Here is a 23,218-nt window from a genome sequence, read left to right as displayed (position 1 = left end):
CATAACAATATTGTAGTATTATAAAATTTTTTTAAAAGCATACGCGCGTAAAATAAATAGAAATTTCATATACTTTTTTTTTAATAATATCGCAGCTTCTTTTTTCAGTGATTTGCCATCTTCATTTAATAAACATATATATTATATTATATTTAATATTATTTAATATATATATTATACATATTATATATATGTTATAATATATATAAATTTTTGCCAAAACTCCGTATGGTAATAAACGAATACCAATACTAACTCATTCATAAATGAATGATTTGTCGACACGATCGCGTTATATTTTACTCGCAAGAACGTAGATATCTTGGAGGCAGTCGGTCACATGAATATCTGATTGTTTACCCTCGACCAGAGGTGTTGAAGCGTATGCTTCGTAAGAGATCGGACTTCGCCTCGAGCGATTAAGGAGGGTTTTAATCGCGGGGGTGTCGGCCCGAATTATGCAACGCGAAGGAATACGGCGACTTGGGTATTCGCACGTAAATCCGCCACCTCGGGCACATTTTACTGAGAAACACAGCCGGGGCGGGTTACATGTTTTAATCACCGAGCGGTTTACGTCTCCATATCCGGCAGCCTTAAAATTTGCATAAAACATCGCCCGATTCTCTCTTGCATGAATTAGTATGAATATTTTACAAATTATTCATCAATAAAGCCACACTATTCGCGATTGTTAAATTAGTCTCTGATATACCGGAAATACAAAAATGCAGTTATTTTCAGCTACAAATACACTCACAAATCGGATACAAATTAAAGTATTTTATATAAATTGCGATTACACGTCAACGCGGAGATGTGAATAAAATAAAAAGAAAAAGATTTTCTAATTCAATCTTATTGTATAATGCGAAAAATTTTGTCTCTCTGTATAGATAATTTTCAAGGACTTCCGCCGGAAGCGATACCCGCCTTTTTGCAGAATCTACAAAATTCGGCAGGTTACAATATCGCCAAGCCAATCGCGAGACCAGCGGCTTATCATCCTTATCACAGGCCGAGTCATCAACCACCTCAACGGCACTTGCCACCGAACGCTCATCACACGCTGCAACAACTGTTCTACAGGGGCCCATATCTGACAGGTAAAACATTACATGCGAAACTACGTGACAACAAATTAATACATTATTTTAATTTAATTAAGCATTAATTATAACTGTAGATAAAAATGTTTAACTGCTTTTCTTAAAAGTTGCTAAGCCAAGCTCAATTTTATTGCTTTGTATATATTTAAGGGATACAGAGTACCATCTCTCAATCTGTTTACATTTTTTTAATTATTTTCAAGTTGACATAGATATGTATAAATACTTCGTATCGTAGATGACATTTCTAAGTTTTGCGTATTCGTAATTATTTCGTATGTTTGCGTACTGTTAATAAACAAGCGCAATGGGGGACGGGCGATGCAAAAATCACTCACGAATCCCCGACGAACGATTAAAACCGAAACTTCGGCATCTGGCACCATACGACAGCGATACGCGCGCGTATAAACGCGGCGTTCGCGCGGCCACGTGCGCGGGCCGCGCGCATACGCCGGGTTTATCGAATATCTTGTTATAGGTAGGCTCGTATGGGACATGGAGTGCATATGAAGTGCAGTGAAAGCACTACCATATTATGTACATGCTCCGCCACAAGGCAAAATGCACGCATGCAACAAGTGCGTGCAAATATCATCGGTGCAGATAATACCGTCATGCTCAGCTTGGCAATATCGCGCAGACACGATCTGGAGATTCAATTGCCCGTCCGTTATTAGATGACTTTGATACAGCCGCTATCGAGCGATTCGCGCGCGAATAAGCAATGAACGTTTAAACAATTTCCTTTTTTTGTCCGCGTTTCTCTGTCACTCGCTTTTTTATGTTATTTCTTATGATAATTTTATTGTAGAATACATTTTTATTTTTTTTTTTTTGAGATTTATATAGGTAGATTATAGAGATTATTTATTATGAAAACTTTTTTTTATATATTGCATAGATAGCGTTTGAATGAACGCGTTTTGTATGCTTTCTGTTGACAGTTGCTAGCTCTGGGACCGGAAGTCATCATCCCGGCACACCCGGCGGAGGTGCCGTGTTTCCAGGCGCTATCCAGGGTAGTATCGGTGATTTTTCCGGCACCGGTTTGGTTTTTCCATGGGCGACGAACGCGCGCGGGAAACCACGCCGAGGAATGATGAGGAGGGCCGTTTTCTCGGATCTCCAGCGTCGCGGACTCGAGAAAAGGTTCCAGATACAAAAGTACATCAGTAAACCGGATCGCAAAAAGCTCGCCGAGAAACTGGGCCTCAAAGACTCGCAAGTAAGTGAATTGACATTGCATTAAAGAAATAAAAAATATTTTTTTACATCTTGAATATTCGAGGACAGAATTTTTTGAATATTCGTAGAATATTTAAAAAATAATTTGTATGTTTGTTGAGTATTCTCTAATAATTAGAATATATATTATTCCACGCAATTATTTTGATGTTTGCCTCGGTATATATATATATATATATATATATATATATATATATATATATATATATATATATATAAATATTGATTCGAAATCAATTTGACGTGTAATTATGTATATATCTTTTTATTATTAGTATTGTCATACAATTTCGAACTTTTAAGCAGCGAGATGTAGTTTAGCTTCTTCTCTTGCATTAACACAGTTTTCCGTGCGCGAAAATCAATTGCATATCAATTATAGCGCGCATCGAAGCGCATAATTCGATTCCTTGTGATCCAGAATCCTCGCTCGCGATAATCGTATCAGGCATGTCATATGCAGGCAGATTTGCATGCGCGATGATAGGCGGATGTGCTCGCGTTGTATTACAATCGAGAGGCTGCGCCGTGAGCATTAGAGACGGCGCATGGTGTTTAATCTCATGCTTAATGATCTCCTAGGCGCAATAGCAGTTCAAGTTAATGTACAGTGCAACGGTGCGTTAATTTAAGCCATGATTGTATAAACCACATACTTTTCTAACACACATAAAAGAAAGAAATGATTTTATCGCTATCGACAAATTGTCATATTTTTATAAATCTTTTTTTTTTTGCATTTAAATTTTTATTTTAAACTCGACTATATAAATTGTGAATCATTTGTAAAAATTTTAGTCGAGCTTGTTAAATAAAATTTATTTATTTATTTATTATTTTTATTTTAATCGATAAAACTTGCATTTATCATAACTTACTCATAATTACGTCATAATTTTCATGGTGCTTTCTTCTCATTAAAATTTGCAGATAACAAAGTTCTAAATTCAATTATATAAATTCCTAGAAATTGGGTCGGCAAGAAAGAGCCTATTAGAAACGATAAATAAGTGATTTTCAAAATTACTTCCGCGCGAGAGATAATCGCTTCCCTGGTTTTCTCGATATCGGGCCACCGTAATCGAGCAATTAGGACGCGTGCAAGACTGGGAAGGTACACGGGAGAATATATATTGTGCTTAATGACCTTATTAGGGCACTAATTGTCACTCTAACGAAGTACGAATCTCTCGTACTCGGTGATGAGCGAATTTAATTTCGCTATGGAGAACTCTATCTCTATCTCTCGCGGCTCCATTTGGCAGATTGATAGAGACTAATGCTCGGTTTTGTCGAATACGAAACCGTCTGCCGCGCGGGTATGAGCGAACGAAGGGTTACATGTGTGTTTAATACGCCGAGTTCATATAATTGCGCGACGAAGTGCATATATTGATTTCAAGAACGATCGAGCAATCATAGCTCATTAAATTACAGTATAATGATAATAATACGCGCTTTGAATGTAATTAGCTTCATGTAATTATTTTAGTCAAATGCAATGCTCCTTGAATTTTTTGCAAGAGAAAAAATAGAGAAAAGTAAATTTCTATTAAAATATTAGCTTTATATATATATATATATAAGCTTGATGTGGGGAGAGAATGTCAATTCCCACAGTGTTTCCCAAAATTTCATCCCTTGAGAGCTTGCTCCTGAACATTAATAAGCGCTTCGTTCGCTCATTAATTTATTCAAATATGGATTTCGATTTGCGAACAAACCCGGAAATGGAATAAAAGGCTGCGCTGACGGTTGTCGTACTGGTCGCGGACATTCGAAAACGATCGCGCTCATGAAATCAAATGAAACTAAACTCGCAGCCATTTCCGCGGATATCGTTTAGTTTCATTACCGTCGCCGAGCCGGGGCAACGGCATCGAGGGATGCCCGGCTCTCATGTGCACGCGTACAGCAACGCGTATACCTACGTGAGTGCAATTAATGAACTGGCATCGCCCGATTAACTCCGAACCTGGGTATTATGTGCCTAAATCTCTCGCTCTTTCTCTCTTACACATACGCACAAACACACAGTCACGCTTGCTCTTTCTCTGTGTATATACGAGTTACGTCGATACTGTTCGCGATATGCAAGCACATATGCAAATCGGCACTTAAGAGTAAATCTATCCGAGATAATGCCTTCTGAATAACATATATTGCGCACAAATAAATAAATCGTTGATTAATCTTCAGATTATTTTCACAATTAATTCTTTTGATCGAGGAAGATATGTTGATACATATTTACATATATTAAAAATAATTAAATTCAGGACCCATTTATACGAGATTAATTTAAGTAATTTGTGAGATTTATTTGAATTTCTGTCTAAAGTGTCTAAAATATTTAAAATCTTTTTAAATTATGTATTTCTTCATTCTTGCACTGAATCTTTCAACTAAGTAAATAAGAGACGATATCTAGTTGGAGGAATGGGAATCGGTGAGCACAGGAGAATGAAAAAAAAAACGAATGATGAAAGAGAATTATATCTAGAACTATAAATGGAATAAATATTATAAAAGATTAAAGATTTTTATTACATATAAATTTAACGAACGTTAACTTTAGTTTAAACAAAGTTAATAAAATCTGAAAGGTAATCTCACAAACAAATACACTGATTCGCCTTGTTCAAATTTAATCGCTGAAAATTTTAAATAATTATTACTCGATGCAATCGAGATGTGTTACTGACAAATGCGAAAGCAAAGGAAGCAGAGAAAAGAATGAATGGTAAAAGAATTATCTCATAAATGAAATGAATATTATAAATAATTAAAGATTTTTATCACGTTAAATTTAACTCTAATTACTGAACAAAATTAATAAAATCCGGAAGATGATCTTATGAACAATCACTGATTCTTCGTCTGAATTTAATCGTTAAAAATTTTAAATAATTATTACTACGTGCAATCGAGATGTGTTACTGGCGAATGCGAGAGCGAACAAGAAGCGGTGTCTGGTTGAATGAATGGTGGTCGGTGAATATACGGGGGAGCAAGAAAGACAACGGTGTGCGACGCGCGGGGAAGGGAGAAAGGGCGGTGTGGAGGACCGGTATGTAGGGATATATCCTCATGTATAATTCACACCTCGAGCGCCATGCCTTCACCGCCATTGGTCGAGGCTCACTCTGTCGCTGGTTTTACGAGAAAATCTAAGGATCAAGCGCGCGTACATGCACACGGGAACCGTCCTCGCGGAGAGGAGAGTGAATTGACGTTTCTTGCGATTCCGCAATCCGCATACAAAAGGTGATTTTGCGCCCTTCTTCCTCTCCGTCGCGGTCGTCGTTGTTGAACGATCGCGAACAACGTGATAAGAATTGCGGTGAATAAAACCCGCGGCCCCGTGAGTGAAACTCGCGTCTCGTAAATACATATGGCGAATACAGCTCCGGATTTTTGAATCCGTTATTAGACACCTAAACACCTTTGATCGCAGAAATTCCGGACATCCTATATCCCAAAAGACCGAGATATATATATATATATATATATATATATATATATATATATATATTTTTTTTCATTGATTCAGTAGTCAGTATAAAATATTTCTCTTTTAATTCTTCTATCTCTGTCTGCCTTTCTTTCTTCGTAATTAATATAAATTAATATAAATTAAATATAATTAAATTTGTGTCTCCGAGAGATTTGATTTTGAAATATAAAATAGGGGAAGTAAGACAAAACATGCAAGGTATATTCGTTCGATAGATACTTGGGCAAAATATACCGAAGCGAAAAGGCAATTTTGATTGCTCGATTCCAATGAAATGATACTTGGACGTTGCGATGGGACGCTTCGGGTTTGTAAGTACATATCGAACTTGATCCTGTCGTTAAAAACAATTGAACTCCGACTGAACGCACCCGCAATATCTCTAACATTACTTTTTATCGCGCGAGAGAGAAACTTTTCCCAACTTTATTAGAGGGTGTTCCCCGGAGCCCCCGACGAGAGTTGGTACGATTTGAGGATTGCGATTCTGCGCACTCGTTGGCCGGCTATCTAATATCACGGTTCGCCACACAAACACCTATAAAAGCCATTATTGTCCAATGATAGTTCTTTCTCTCTGCCTCTCTCTCTCTCTCTCTTTCTTCTTCTCGATGTCTCTTAATAGCGGCGAAGTGTTGGTAGCAGATGCCGAATTTCACGTTTCCCTTAATGTACCGTGCGCGAGCGCGATAATATCGGAACTTTCGCCGGTATTGCAATCTAAGTTATCGAGCAATTGATATGTCGAGTGCGTATCGAAGTGGCACTGTTATCGCCGTCTTCGCTCATTGTCGCACACATTATTACGTGTACATATAATTTATTTTGAAAGTGCCTTGTGTCGAGACCAATTATATAATTTTTCGAAAAATTTAATGACGAATTTTTTTAATCAACACTCGGCTCAGTCAAATTTTCTTTTTTTTTTTTTTAAATACAGTCTTTGTTAGCAAAAGATTTTATTTCTGTAATATCCTTAAAGAAGCATGTGCAATTCGAAGATTACCTCGAATTATCGTACTTTGAATTGTGCCGGACCCATGAATCTTTTCTCGAATTTAATTAAGGACTTGCGGTGCCACGGGTGGATGATAATAATAAAGCTTTTCCAAGGGTAATCTGTACTTTGAGAGGTAGCAGGATAGAAAGAGAGAGAGAGAGAGAAAATGGCAGAGAGGGCGATGGATGAGAGAAGGCGAGGTGCCGTTTCACACAGGTTCGAGGCTTCACTACAGTTTATGACGAGGGTGGGTTTAAGAGGGACGTCGAGGGTTAAAGGGGGATAACTAAAGTAATTAGTGATGGTGAGCGAGAGCCAACCCCTTTCTTGGCTACTACACCGTTATGCCTCTCAGCGCCTTTAACGAGATGAAGATGTTGATTTATCGCGAAAGCCCGGCTCTCAAAAGCCACGAAGCCGCTCACTCTATCGAGATTTCTGTGTATGTGCGTATTAGGGAGAAATAATATTTAGATATTTATCTCGTTTATCTCTCATAACAAAGACCGTGTATTAAAAAATGAAAAATTTAAGACAAAAACAGTAGAATTCTTTTTAAATTTTAATTATTATTAAATAAACGAAAGTAACTAAAAGAGTAACAAAACTACGATATTTCACAATGAAAATGTCGACAGTTGATGACAGGCTCATATTAAGCTTTAAAATACATTTTAAGAGATTAAGAGGTATACGCGTCGGGAGATTAAGAGTAGCTTTTCATTTTTAAATCTTTTGGGGAAAGATCGAGACGGCAGCGCAACGTCTTGTCAGAATCGCTTCCGCGTCGCCCGTAGGCAGGATTCATCAACGCCGTCGACCTTAAATTATCTGGTATTATGAGGAGGCCGGCCACTTTTATGCCCAGGACGTCTCCGGTTATGTCGGACCCACCGGCGGAAACGACGGAAAAATTAAAGAGAGCCCCCGGGGCTTGTTATCTTTTTAATAATCAGAACCGACGCGGGCGCGCGGTTTCCCTTCTTCTTGCAAGTTGCCGGAGCTGTCAGTATCACGCCGCGAGCTTAATTCGCGATATAAAAGCACGGATCCTACTTGCGCCCGGCCGATTTCACGGAACTTACTCAACGTCGTCCGAATCGGGGTCTCGAGTTATTCGAGTAAAGCGAAAAATTGCCGAGTGTGTTATACGCGCATTGCAAACTTTCCTATCATTTTATTTCTTTCGAGTGGCTGACGGGGTGATGTGCAGAAATCAATATATGTTTTTATGTAAATAAGAGTATTTAATAAAAAAAAAAGATACGTCACAGACTAAGCTGTATTTATATTTTATTGAAAGTCATCATCTTCTGAAATTTCGCAAATTTAAATTCTTTTCTTCAAAGATGTCCGTTTAATCAACGGATGTACAATAACGTCATTTACGCCGAGATCTCTTCAGACATTAAATTAAATCGTGACGAGAGATCCTTATCCAATTCTCTACATTTCATTTTACTGTCGTAAGGCGAGTGTTCCACTCAGGTCCCTTACAGATTTCGCGAATTATATTAAAGAATAGGGGGAAAAAAATGACTCCACTCTCATTTTACTGGCAGCCTATTTAATCCTTGTGAAAGAAAACAAAACGCAGAATTCTGCGTATTGTGTGGGGAGAGATTTCTTTCCTTTCATATATAAGATAAATTATAAATCGCCAACTCAATCAATTTAGTATGTACGCTAAAGAAAATTAATGTACTTTTTATATAAATAGGAATACATCTAAAGCAATGCATTAAATATATATCGATATTTACATAAAAAGAAAATTTATAGAGAGGATACGAATTATAACATATTAAATCGGGAAATGAAGCGGACGATTGTCCATCTGTGAAGGCGAATGAACTTGAACAGCGTTTAATTATTATCGCGACGGGGGCGACGAAGGTAAACGCTCTTCTATTCAATTTCTACGTCGGGCAGATCGCTCTTTCCCACGGTACTGACGTTGACACGTTAGATAGATCGGCCATTAGGTTTGGCGTTTCACAAGTGGAGGATATCGAGTTTCCCGGATTCCGTCGGTCAAATCAATTTGTAGCCATTAGGGCCGCCGCTGATTCCAGTTTGCCTTGGGCAAGCTTTTACGAGAGCAATCCGCCGCCGCCGCTCGCCGTCGGCGAAGGCCGAGAGCTTATATTTGCACAACCGTCAAAACTCAAGACGGAGATATGTACGTTTGATATGCCTGTCGCAAATCTCATTCGCCTCTCTTCAACTTCGTCCGATCCTTCCCCTGCCCCGTTTCTCCCTTCGTATCCTCTTACAAGGTATACATTGCTTACGATAACGTAAACTTGTATAATAGATCGACGATTGTCTTCATAGCGTCACTCTCGGTTATTAAATTCCTTCGATATAATATTTTTTGATATGAAAACATATGTCTATATCACTGCGTCAAAAAGATTTTATACTACTTAAAACATTGCATAAGATAATATTTGTTATTATTTTCTCTGAAATCTTTTATACTAATTTTAATTTTTCATGATTTTGATTTTTTTTTTATAAATTTTATATAATAATTTTACTCTTATATATTTATTATTATTATTACATTTAGAACTGAACTTGTAAGATACTAAAACTTTGAGATAAATACCAAGTTTAAAGTTGTCAAATTTAAAATGTATAAAAATAATTCGAAGTTACACTTATATCGTGAAATAAAAAAGCCAAAGATTATCCTTAAGTTTTGACATATCAATTTTCGTGGCATTTTGAAAGACACAGATCTCAGACAATAAAAAGATCCTTCTTCCGAATCATTTCGACTCTTTGTATCCATAAGTTTGATATGTTTATTTTTTTTTTTTACACGATAACAGAGAGAGAAAGAGAGTGTCTCGCTTATCGTTATCTGCGCACTTGATATATATTTTTTCCTCCTTTTTTCGAGTCGTTTTTATGTCAGCCTGCCAGAAGTTCATTCATCTTGATCGCGGGGGTGGATCAAAATCTGGCGAAGGACGACGGCCGTAACGTTACCCTAAACGCTCCGGCTACAATCTGCCGCGGATATTAAAAACAAAGGCCTGCCTCTCGCAGGGCATAACATGAATATAACGCCGCGCAATATCTTATGGCTTTAAGCTCTTCGGCTTAGCCCGTGGACCTTCATGCATTATGGATTTTACTTTGAGAAAGCGCCGCCGCCCCTCCCGCGCACCACAAGCGAACGCGGCAGCTAAGAAACTATGAATATACAATACCGCGGTATGCATATAGATCTCGCCTTTGTGAATCAACTTTAATCACTCATGGCACTGTTATTAATCGAATGCCGAGAATCAAGCGGTATCGATGACTCCGTTGGAGGAAATTGTTTTACCCGCTTGCAAAAAATCTAAACGCACAAATCCAACTTTGATGTAAATTATAAACATTTAATGAAATCGGTTATACACAAGCCGTCCTCAGGAACCTTGCCTCGGGATGCAAAATATTCTCCAGGATTTAATCATCATTCATCGCAATTTCTCATCTCCAACATCAAATATCTTTTGAATTAATAATCAAATTAAAATTCTATCAAAACAAACTCGATTTGAGATTAGAGAAAGAATATGGTTTCGTTGATTAATTGCACTATCGAAGTTTAATACGCGAAGATCCTCTTCGATAGCTCTCTTGTTATAAAGATTGAAATAAAGATTGTTATCTTTATCTTTCTTTAAATCTGATAATTTTTATTAGTATTAATAAAAAATAAATTTATAAAATATATTTTTTTTTCGATAATTTTGCAATTTTCTAATTCGCTCGCAAATTTCTTTTCTGGAAATATCACTTCCGATTCGTACTGGTTTGTTGTCATTTTCGCACAACCTCGTGCTGTTATATGTCCTGCATGTAGGACGGAGGGATTGCAACTTTGCCAATTGTATATCTCGACTATAAATTTTTCCTGTCCCTTTTTGCTTTTATCAAGTACTGATGTCGATTTTGAGACGCATTTGTCTCTCTCGTGCTCGTGAAATATAAGATTCTTCTTTTCCGCAGTGATTTGCAAAAATTCGTGCCACGCATCGCCTTATAATATGAGCTTTATATCACGAAAAACTTTGTAATTACAATAGTCGCAGAATTTACGAAGAAAAATTTTAATCACAAACAAATCAGGGTCCCTAAAAACATTATATTAAAAATATAGTTTAAGTTTATTTATTATTTAGTAATATATTTTACTCTCTATATATTTAACTCTCTTGTCAGAGATGTGATTAATTAAGTTTGGAATCATGTATTGCGATCTTAAAGACACTTTAATCTTGACGGTCTGATATTCCGTCAAACTTGAAAGAGTTTTCATATATGACATCTCGATTCGAGAACACATGACTTTTTTCACTCTATATCAGCAATTGCCAGCTCATCTCCGGTTGAATCGCGACGTGGCAGCTTGCGCTGCTCTTTTTATTTTTACGATCACACCACCTTGACTGATATCCGCACTCTTTCATGGAGGTACTTGAAAAGCTTTCCTTCGTGTAACGCCGAACTATTTGCTTTTTATTGGCGGTAATTAATTTCTTAAGATAGCATAGAGAGGTAGTCTAAATTATATTAAGCATATCTTTTCTAGCAAAAAATGTTCATATAGTCGATTGCAATCACGTATGTTCAGTCATATGTTACTTTTCGTATTTTTAGATCCGCGCTTGCAGAATGTATTTTGCTTTGGGCAAAATTTCAGAAAATTAAATACGTTAAAATTGTTTAGTTTTTTTGCATCACTAACAATTTAATAATTTTAAGTTGATCATTGAAAGATATTTTATTTCATATTTTTCATTTTACTCTATTTTTTCCTCGTGTATTTTTATCTTGATTAATTCTAATCCAATCTTACAATCTCACAAAGGAGTAAAGATATCTATAATATAAAAATTTAACTTTTTGCATAAATTACAAATTTTATATTTATGCAAAATTGAAAACCAAGATATCTTCATTCGCTAAGCAATATGGAAGATATATTCTCTTCTCTATGAATTTACTTTAAATAAGATAATCTGTAGGACTCTAGTTGAATAATCAAATAGTCGGTAAGTTCACAAAAGAATAGTGGTACGGGTGATTTTTCATATCGCCGCGCATCAAAGAATTAAACGAGAACCGCCGGTGTTCGCAATTACGCCTTTATTCGCTCCGAGAAAAACAATCGATTAAATCGTCACCAGGGCGGTCGGCGCGGCGCCGATAAATCCGCAAAGGCCCTTTTTCCCCTCTATTATCGCGCGACTTCCTTTCCATACATCAGGCAGCCGTCTGCCCTTCGCCCGCAGGATCGCGCCGCGCCGGCAGCTTTGTCCCGTACTTTTTACGTTTGATCCCCCCCCCCGCGACCCATACCCCCACCTTCAGTCTCGCTGACCTCACCCTCCCCCCTCCTCCCCCCCGTGTACTCCTGTACGGACGGTAACCCCTACTCGGTTCTCTCTCTCTCTCTGTCATATCTCGCACTCCTATTTGGCATTTTCGATCCTCTAAAGCTCTCTCTTCTCTTACCTCGCTCTTTCCACACGGTGCAAAGGAAAAATTTAGAGAGAAAAAGATTTTTTTTTTTTTTTATAATTTTGAGAGAAAAAATCTCTTCAAGAACGATTAGGGTAAATAAGGGAGAATTAAAATGATAAATGTATAACGTGTATTAAAATTCGTGGATTTTTCTATGCAATGATTTCTCTTTAATGAGCAAAGAGGGAGAGAGAAAGAGAGAGAGTTGTAGTCTATTTTATTTTTATAATATCTAACGTTAATAATAAACGCGCTTTTTTTATTTATTTATGTTACTTCTGGTGAAGAATTATAAATATATAAATACGCCGTATTGGAAATTGTTTTTTTTAGATGTACAATAATAGAAAATTAATCCTACTATCAAGATATGATTAAATCGACGTAAGAGGAAAAAATCTTTCAGGTGGCTCCTCATACGGAATATAATCCCTTTTTTGGAACTGGACCCTTCAAAAATCCTCCCTCTTACCTTCTTTCCTCTTTATTCTATGATACGGAATCGACGAGCGTGCGAGAGGGTGCCCCGAAAAGAGTCGCGGGGGCGGGTAAGAGAAAGAGAGGCTGAGGATCTGTGACCAGGCCGATGGGGGGATGGGACGACGGGGAGAGTGAGTGAGCTGAGGGGTAGTTCTGAGGCCGACGTCATAATCGATCGTCTTTTATTAAACTGCACCAGCTGGCGCCACCACCGCACTAGGCACAGCGTGGATGGCACAGGGGGTTGAGTGAAAGAGCGCCGGGGGTGGGACGACCGAGAGGGACGCGGATGAAGCACGAGGGGGTGTATGAGGGTAGGCGGAAGTAAGGGCGGGCGTGTGGGTGCGAGGAATGGGGCAGGGAGTTAAACGGAGGAGGATTTCCAGCCCGGGGTTCCTCCAGGAGAAAGGGTGAAAGACAGAGAGAGAGAGGTCACAGCCAATCGTTTAACGATTACCCACTCGTGCACTCTATATAACGCCTTTCGGATGTCGTCGTTATGCTTGATCCTGGCGACTATAGCGATATTTGAACGATCCTAGGGTGGACCGATCGCTTGTAATTTAGGGGGGATGATTGGAGATAAGCGATTAGTCGCTTTGATGCGTTATCTAATTTTCTAAGATTTAACGCCAATTAAAATCTTTGTGCTGTCAGAATGTATGATGATTAAATAATTAAATATGGAATATGGCTAATTAATTATGGAGTAATCAAAAATTGTTTCTTTACTAATGTATTGTTCAACTTTTATTTTGATTGAAAATAATAAGGTAAGGGGAAAAAATGACATTTTTCAATACTAAATAAAAATTATATCTTTTTAGAATGATTATTTAAATAAGTTCTTTTCACTTTTAACTATGTTATAATAATTGCTAGGTTTATTATTAATAAATATTTCAATATTATCGTTGTTTTGATTAAAGTTGTACGATATAATTTGAAAAAAAAACAATGTAAAATATCTTTTATTGTTTATATATTCTTACTTATATATTTTACATTGCATAATTTAAGAATATTTATTGACGTTGGATCCTCATTCTTAACGCATTTTGTATTATGGATTATTGCGGATTATATAGTTATATCACACTTCTCTCATACAACCGAGGGAGAAGATATTAAAATTGACACGTTGCTCGCTCACAGCTGAATTTTCTGAGGAAACATGCTTGAAATTCAAGTTAAGAGGGTCTTTTCAGAATCATCACGCATATACGCATCAACGAATTTGACAGCTATACATCGATGAATTCGGAAAGAACAAAGATTCAATCTCATATCATTTTCTCCTCGTACGACAGAATCAAATTTTTAATAATAATAATTATATACATAATTTCCTCGATATTTACTTCAATTTTTGAATGTTCTTTTGAATGTTTTGTATAACCCCTAGACTTCGGAAGAACCACTTAAATCACTGATTTCGTCGTTTGGATTCTCGAAACGTGGTGGCATAAACTGGCAGCTCGCACACATAACGTGGGGAAACCGCGGGGCTTTACTTTCAATCTTCTCTCGCACCCTTCGGTCCTCTCGCTCGCTTTCTCTCTCTCTCTCTCTCTCTCTCTCTCTCTCCCACCCCTTCGTTTCTCTCTTTCTCTCTCCTTCTTTTCGTTTTGCGTTTACCGAGAGACGGCGGTGATTGATTGTCCCGTCAGCGGCAGGCAGACCGGGAACTAACAAAAGTAACAAAGCACCTCTGTCCTGAGAGAACGCTGCCGTCGCGCGCCGCGCGCTTTTCGGCGAAGTTGAATTGCTCGCCGTTTTACCGATTTCGTCGCCCTGTCCGTTCATCCCCGCGTACTTAATCTCGCTCTTCACTCTGATTCTGAGATTGCGAGGTGTTAGGGAAAACTCGCGATTTCGGCATCTTGCGCCAAAACTGCGTTCTTTTTTGCTTTATTAAACTTTAGTAAACTTTCTTGCTTTTATTTTTATTTTTTATATATTTGAATCGTTCACGTCAAAATCGAAATTTAATTTTTAGGCAGGTAAAGAGACAAAATTATGATCAATAAAGAAATGTATAAAATAATCGTGATTTCAGAGATTTTTCGGCACTAACTTTTTAAGCATTTTTCGACTCATGTTTATAAGAAACTTTTTGTTCAGAATTAAATTTCCTATAAAATCTCAAAGTCTGGCGGGAACGTTTGGTCCCACCCTGTATATAGAATTTAAGAAAAATATCCGTACGCTATAATCTCGAGAAACTCATCGTTTGCTCATTATTCTTTCAAACATTAGATCGCAAAAAATTCACTTTTTATTGTGGCGTTAAATTATCCATGCAAGGAACACAAAGTAATACATCGTATTGTTTCAAGTTGTAAGATTAATTTTACGTGCGGTCGCAGTGGAAAGGTGGAAAAGTTTCGAACCATATTTGAGTTGAGCGAATGCATTAATTATCGCTTTCAGACACAAGAGAGTTAGATATCCTAAAACTGCATGCGTCACTTAACGCGCGGTAACGCAAACACACGCGCGCCCACGATATCGCACAGGTTCGGGGGTTGTAGTAAACGGTCAACAACGGTGCACAGAGTCTCTCGTCTGGGTAACACCCTAGAGCTAAAGAGTGTATTAGCGCGCGTCAGATCGTTAGGGTCTACATGATGTCAAGCGCATACATCCCGGCGTATGAAAATTTGCGGGGCGAGTATATAGGTGAATTAATTCATCGCACAGACGAATACAACTTTCTCACCTCGAGAGTCTCTCTCTCTCTCTCTCTCTCTCTCTCTCTCTCTCTCTCCCGCGTGTGTTACAACGTTCGACGCATAATTACCCGCCGTTTTACAGCCGTTTGTTAACTTGTTTATTTAATCTGGCACCTAAATGTTTCAAATCGTCGCTATTATCGTTTTTGATGATATAGATTAGATATAGATATTTCGTCAAATTTGAAGATTGATTTTTTCTTTAATAAGATCTAAAAAAAAACGAGTTTTGTTAGACAAGATGTGAGAAACAATAAGTATGAGAGTTATAATTTTATTGTTAATAAAATTTTTATTACAGAATTAAAAAATTCTTGCAAATTAAATTTTATAGATGTACGAAAAGATGATAAAATTGTAAATTTTAATTTAGTTAAAATAAATATTATTTGTCTCCTTCTGCCTCTTTTACATGATCTAATTATTTGTTAATGTTAATTTAATTGTAGAATCTCTCATTTATCAGAATATTTAATTAAAGATCAAAAATTTGTAACATTGAAATAATAATTTGAGAGTCATCCGGTGCATATTTTTTTATACATTTTCAAATACCTATCGAGAATTTTATCTCATCGCTAGCAGAATTTAATATTTGTTACGAAATTTCATTGGTATTTGGATTTCTATCAGCAACTACAATCAAATTCACCGTAATTCGCGATGAATTGATTTCGGCACTACATGCGTGTGAACTGTGATTGACTTCTGGTTAAACGCGTATTCTGCAATATTACAAGCGTTAGGTATAAATGCTACAAATATTATTGACACGCAATTGGTCGAGCGGCGAGTCAACGCGTTACACCGATAAAACGAATCATGTAATTGATAGAATTATTAGTGTCGCGTTGTGAGGTCTATAATGATGCCGGGACGTATCGCGGATACGTTTACGTTAATCGCTTTATTACTCGTTTGGCACTTAATGAGAGGCTCTCGTAATAATTCGCAGTACATATAACAAATTAAATCGATAAGAAATAGATATTGCGATTCTCTTTACTAAAAATTGTATAACTTTAATTATCTATAACTTTTTGTATCTTAAACTTTACACTGTTTCCATCATTTTTTTTTATTTTGTTATTACTATTTTAATAATAAATAATTTTTTTTTAAGATTTTTTTGCATTTTTTGAGATTCGTATTTTCAGAGTGATTATAAAATAAAAAATACTAGTATTATTACAATTTCAACTCTTCATTGTTACTTTGAGATACTGATATTTTCTTCTCGATAAAAATCCGAGAATATTATCGCAAATATTACAATAATAATCCTCTTTATTTAATATTACGATAATTTTGGATGAATCTGTACGATATATCAAATTAATAATTAAATGCGAATAAAAATCGAGCTATTGAAAAATAGCCGAATGAAGTGAAGCCGCTTTGATAACAGATCTTTGCGATTAATGACGCGATTATGATCGCGGCCGTCCGCGCTTTTGAGCATTCGCATAAACAATCTTGTACTCTTGACGAGCGCTTATGGTCGTGACTTTTTTCTCAATACGCGGCGATACACCCGGCGATCTCGTTATAAAGCGGAAAAACACATTAACGCGTCAAAACCTGCGTTTAACTCGCGCGGTGTCAAGCGCACACACCCGCGTCTCCCAACCGTTCGAGTGACCGGGGGCCAGGGGGAGAAGAGGATGGAGGGCCGGGCGCATCGAAAATATCCGCGTAAAACGTTTCATTGGGATATATTAAAAAATAATAAATTACATTAAATTTCAATCTCTCTCTCTAGGTCGAGAGCCGGTATTAATGATGGCGCGTGGTGTCAAACGCACGCATCGCGCCCGGCCGGCCGGATGCATACGTGCGTGCGTGCGTGCGCACGTCGAATAAGATATACGTTATGAAAGTATCGAAAATTTTATCCGCGTCATCCTTCGGCCCGCCCATCGGCGCGCCAAACATATTGTGAAAAAAATATTGTATTTCGAGAACGTTGTCGCTAAATTATGCGTGCATCACTCAAAATGAACAATTCGCGCCATTTTCTTGATCCTCTTTAATCAATTCGTACGATCCTACGATGTTTATTATTTGAATAAAAATTATCGCGGATGTTTATAATTCTTCTGGAAGTCACAATTAATTTTTTACACATAATTAATAACGATGTGTTATTATATTGAATAAAATTAATAATTACGTAATTTTTAAATGCGTTATTCTCAGCTAATTTTGATTTTCTGTATGATGATTTTGATTTAGAAAATACGACCAATTATTTTTCGAACTGTTATCTCATGACAAATTTCCATAGAAATGTTCATTCTTTATATACATGTATTTATCACATATCTAATAAAGCGAAATGTTTGATTGCGTCGACTTCAGAAGCAAAAAGCAAGAAGCAAAGAGCAAAAAGCGCAAATAAAATGAACGGATTTTTCGAGAGCGAGTCTTTAAATGGAGATGGTTTTCGTTTCTGAGCGTTTGTTCGGCGAGAACGTCTGCGAATTATCGAACATCACGTTCCGTGGCATCAATCAGGGGCAGCGCCAAGTGTTGTATTCGTGTAGATGAGCGCGCGGATCCCCTAAAAGGTGGTGAGTCTGTGATGGTGTCAAGTGCACACCATCGCGGCGAATGAAAATTCGGAAAGCAGTTTAGGTAGATCAATCCGCGTCTGGGGTCAACGATTCGCTCAAGGTAGAACGCGTATAATAAAGCGGCTAATGGGGCGACGAGGCGGATAGAAATGAGGGTGGGTGAGAGGGATGACTTTCGGGGATGCTCGGTGTGTTTGACGTTGGCCTGTTCAGCGGTTTCTTAACGTGGGAAAGTAAAAGAGCCTCTTTAATTATGCCGTGTATCGCGTCGTTTCGTATAATAATCCCTTTCGGCGAGGGGTAAATATAAGTACGCGAAAAATCTTGTATAAATAGATATCGTAATTATAAATCAAGGATTTAACAAAATCCTGTGTTAAACAGTTAGTTAATAACGGTTCCTAAAACTTAAACTGTGACAATTATTTGTTGATGAAATGAAAGTATTAAAAGTGAACATAATTGTAAAATATTTGCTAGCTTAATAGTAATCACACTATGTGAAAAATAATAAAAAGTTGATTAAGTTCCCACAAAACGTGAAATATCTTCTATCATATTCAAGTAATTTAAACTGCGAGTTTCACTACATAAACGATTGTGTTTACAGGTGAAGATTTGGTTCCAAAATCGACGCATGAAGTGGCGAAATAGCAAGGAGCGAGAGCTCCTGGCAACCGGTGGTTCGCGCGAACAGACGTTACCGAACAAGAACAATCCCAATCCGGACTTGAGCGACGCCGACGGGGATCGGCCGAGGATGGATTTGAGCGACGTGAGTCCGCTTACGAGTCCTCAGAGGCCTGAAGAGCAAACGGAGAACGAGGAGGACGAAGAGATAAACGTCACGTGATAAAGCCGCCGGACTCAGCATTCCGATGAAGTAGCGATAACTCATAATTTGTGAATCGAGGAGAATATCGGCAGGACCAAAAGAAAAATTTTAAACAAAACAGATTTGGTAGGCATTATAATTCAGAGTTTAAAACTTTCATTTTTGCTATACGTATATTATTATCATTTTAATATCGATTATATATTACCGATGAGAAAATATACATTTCTTTCTTCTAATCTCTTTTTAAGACATTCGGTATGCTTTACACAGATCTAATTTTACATGCAGAAATATATATTGTGCAAAGTCTAAGATCGTTGTTAATTTTAATCATACATTTTCCAGCTGGCCAATCTTTTATTAGCAATTATATTTGCAGAGTATTGGATTATTACAGGGTGTTTTAGATTCCTTGTACGAAAAGAATGTTACAAATTGCATTAACATTTCTCCTCATTTGATTCTTATAATTTCCAATGATCAGACAAATCCAATTATCTAATGATCATCGGTGTTTGTCCTTGAAATATTTTTTTTCCATTTTATATTACTTGGTTTATTCTTCTTAACAGCATATGTTGTTGGTCTTGAGCAAAAGGATACGACGAATGATGTATTATATTGTAATTAGCGATGAATGTGTACCTTCAAGGAGTCTTCTATAAGTCATTGTATAAGGTTGTATTAGACATAACGTTACGATTCCGGAAAAATATGTACCTAAGTCTTTATTCATAGACCGCAATCGCGCGGCCAAATCCAAATGTAATTACATTCATTGTGATTCAATATAATCAATGTAATATATTGAAATAAAACTGTCTATATGCTAAGTGATTTACACTTCTAATATGAATGTATAAATGAAATTCCATGTTTAATTCATCATCTCTTTCTTTCTCTATCATCCCGATTCCACAAATTTTAAAGGTAATAATTTTAGATTTTCTCGCAATTCTCAATGATTAAGATTAAGATGTACGGAAATCTAAAAAATTAATTTTTTATACAAAAATTTATAATATATTTTTTTTATTCATAAGATTTTCAATACAAATATTCTTTTTGCTACACATTTACTATATATGTAAATATTGTACATATATATATTATTTTCTATATACTTATATATATTTATTTATTTAAATGCATAAATCTCTTACTATATATTAAATAAAAAATAAAAAATTTAGTCTATATATTCATGTTGTACATTCAAGACTAAATATAATAAATAGAAATTTTTATTTCAGGTCGGTTATTGAACGCTGTATGACACATGTATGAACGCTGTTTTATATATGTATATATAATATACAGATATGTGCGTGCGAATATTTGTATACACTCATGTATGAGTACATATACATAAAATGAAAATTTCTATTTATCATATTTAATTGAATATATGGTATGAATATATAAGTAAAATTTATCTTTTACTTAATATAAAAGTTATGCACTTAAATAAATAAATATATATAAGCATATAGAGTAATACAATATTTATTATATATGTATAGGAAATATGTAGCAAAGATTAATATATATTGAAAATCATTAATTAAAACATATATTATAGATTCTTATATTCTATATGTATAGGTAGAAATTTACATTTTACATTAGTTGAATGCGACACATTTATATATATATTAACATTACTAAATATCTGTAACAAAAATCTCTGATTGATAATTCAATTTTCATAGAATTAAATGTAGTGAATATGGATCACTATTGTTTTTCTATTTCAGATGTCATAAGAATGTGTACAATTTCGTACAATTAATTTTCTCTTCATTCGAATTTTTTTACCAATAGGTAAATAGCAGTATGCCATACAATTTGAATTGTTTAATTTATTATTTAGTTATTTTGAGCTTGCGGTTTTGACCATTCTACTTTCAGGATAAGATGATCATAACCATAACCATCCAAAGTAGCGATAGCTCTCCCGGCATCGGCCCTATGTTTGAAATGTACGTATGCAAAGCCCTTGCAGAGATTAGATAGCTTTTCTTTGGCAAGGAACTGTTTCACTACAGAACCGAAAGGCTTCACCAGCTCGTCCAGATCGGCATCCGTTGTGCTCTGCGACAAATTGGAAATACGGATGGCGGTCGTATCGTCGCGCCTCTGCATTTGCATCGAATCACCGCGTTTGTTACCGCCGTCGCGCATGCCGGGCGGCACATACTTGCCACCCTGTGGTTTAAGCTCGGCCATTGCACCGGGTACCCCTGTATTAACGAGAGGTTTCTTGTCATCTGGTACTTTTCCTAAAACAGAAATTTTTAGCAATCAGAATTTTATAATAATAAATAATATTATTCCATTATATATATATTAAATTAAATTTAATTGTAATTAGTGTATGCTTGCCGACTATTACAAATATAACTCACCACCAGCAAGAACAGTATCTTTGTAGGGACATTTGGAAGTCCAATGATCACCATTACAGTTACGACACTTGACAACACCCTTATCGCCCATGCTCTTCAATTTGTCCAGAGAATCTTCTTCTACCTTGTTTTCTTCCTCTTTGCTAGATATAAACTGCATGAAGACATCTTCACCGATGACAGTGGTGGCTGGGTTAGGTCCCGGCCTGTCGTCAACGGAATCGCCAAACTTTGCCCAATTTTTGCGTGCTGCGATCGTTTTCGATACTATACGTCGTTCTATTTTATAAGTACGCACGACTTTGACTTTCTTGTTGTCTTGATTGTATTTATATTCAGTGAGGATTTTGAAACCATTCTCGTAGACTTCTGATGGTGCAGGCAATGCTCCTCCCTCTTCCTCGACTTCATCAGCCCAGCTGGACTTTACCTCGGATTGTGCAACTGGCATCTCTGCAAGTTGTATATTATTATACATTTAAGTATATGTAAGTGTCATTTTTAAGTATAAAAGTAAATGTGTATGCAACGTGTATAAACATCAAATTCTAAAATATTAAAGTAATTACTTTTTTCTATAATTATATTGAATATTTTACTTAAATATAAATTTAAATATTATTCTCTCAAAATGTTTTTGCCTGTTTATATAACAGAATCAAAATAAGTGTTCAAAATAAAAAATTCAGCTTTAATTTTTAATCTTTTGTCTATTAAATAAAAAAATTATATTTAAAACTAATTATATTCACATTGTGACACATTTATTTTAAAAACATTAATGTTTAGAAATCAAATTTCTTATTGATGTTTGACACATTGAATGATTTATACGATATTAACACCTACATAAACACTTATTATACTTAACCCGTTAAAGACTTGTCAGTCATCTTATTTTTACAATAAATGAAACACTACTAGAGCCAGAAAATGTACACAAATGCTGAAACAAATTAGATATAAAATTATACAGTACTATATTGTAATGTTTAAAAGAATATTAATATATTTTATCTAAGATATACTTTTTATAGGTGAATTCTACTGAATTATGATTTAATGATAATTAACAACAATGCAATAATAATTTTTTCTAAAATTGATAAAAATATTTCTTTCATCTCTATCTTTCTCTTCTTATGTATTCACATCATGTTGTAAAATGTGAACACACATAGTCTAACCTATGACATACTACATTGACAATGAAAAAATCCTAAAAACTGGAATTCATATTCCATTTTATCAATAATTTTCATTTAAGCCAATAAATGCTCGTGTAAACAAAAGAGCCGAGCGAATAAAAAAATATACATCACATTATTGTGGATCCAGCTGACTACAGGTAAAATCAACGCGACAAACACAAAGTGAACAAAAAAAACGCCGCATCGAGGGAAGGAAGTTCGCCATCGGAAGTCACGTCTTACCGTTTTTTTTACGTTCGCAGCAAGCAGATACAAGTCACAATGAAATAAACGAAATAAAGCGCTAATTGTCAATGACGCTCGCCTAGAATCGCACGTCTACACATCCATGTGGAATGATGCGGAATTCAAGATGGAAGAAACCAATTCTAGCGATGCTGTCTCGAACATTGCTGCCACAATAAAATCCGCTAAGAATAGTGAGATAGTCATGTTTCTTTGAATTCCGTTAGCCAATGGGAGAATTTGTCTTTCCAATGACAATCGTACCATTAACCAGAAAACTCTAGAGAATAAGTTCTCCCATTGGTTATCCGAATGTCATCGTGTTCAACGTAACTCGAA

General features: G+C 36.1%; 2 protein-coding genes across 4 annotated transcripts in view; one reads left to right on the top strand and one right to left on the bottom strand.

Annotated features, from left to right (window-relative positions):
• LOC126851132 (uncharacterized) overlaps positions 1 to 20,726 on the top strand; it is a 65,776-nt gene extending 45,050 nt beyond the window's left edge. Inside the window, exons 2-4 of one of the 2 annotated variants that reach the window (XM_050594783.1) lie at positions 897 to 1,106; positions 2,057 to 2,337; positions 18,808 to 20,726. In XM_050594783.1, the coding sequence (XP_050450740.1) occupies positions 897 to 1,106; positions 2,057 to 2,337; positions 18,808 to 19,050 (734 nt within the window). In that variant the 3' untranslated portion in view covers positions 19,051 to 20,726. Of the gene's footprint in view, positions 1 to 896; positions 1,107 to 2,056; positions 2,338 to 18,807 lie in introns of those variants that run through there. The other variant, XR_007687644.1, reaches the window with a different exon arrangement.
• Positions 20,727 to 20,879: 153 nt separating this feature from the next.
• On the bottom strand, positions 20,880 to 23,039 carry LOC126851154 (eukaryotic translation initiation factor 3 subunit G). 2 transcript variants are annotated; one of them, XM_050594821.1, is made up of 4 exons: positions 22,877 to 23,036; positions 22,315 to 22,389; positions 21,444 to 21,896; positions 20,880 to 21,317 (listed from the first exon to the last, which is right to left on the bottom strand). In XM_050594821.1, exons 2-4 carry the CDS (start codon positions 22,334 to 22,336, stop codon positions 20,905 to 20,907), a joined length of 888 nt encoding a protein of 295 aa, XP_050450778.1. In that variant the 5' UTR covers positions 22,337 to 22,389; positions 22,877 to 23,036; the 3' UTR covers positions 20,880 to 20,904. The 2 variants fall into 2 exon arrangements, with proteins under 2 accessions (XP_050450778.1, XP_050450779.1); XM_050594822.1 differs by lacking the exon at positions 22,315 to 22,389 and having other exon boundaries at positions 22,877 to 23,039.
• Between the last annotated feature and the right edge of the window lie 179 nt (positions 23,040 to 23,218).

The sequence above is a fragment of the Cataglyphis hispanica genome, chromosome 7, assembly GCF_021464435.1.
Source record: "Cataglyphis hispanica isolate Lineage 1 chromosome 7, ULB_Chis1_1.0, whole genome shotgun sequence".
Taxonomy (NCBI): Eukaryota; Metazoa; Arthropoda; class Insecta; order Hymenoptera; family Formicidae; genus Cataglyphis; species Cataglyphis hispanica.
Note: the sequence above shows the minus strand (reverse complement) of the source record. Positions and strands in the feature narration are given on the sequence as shown.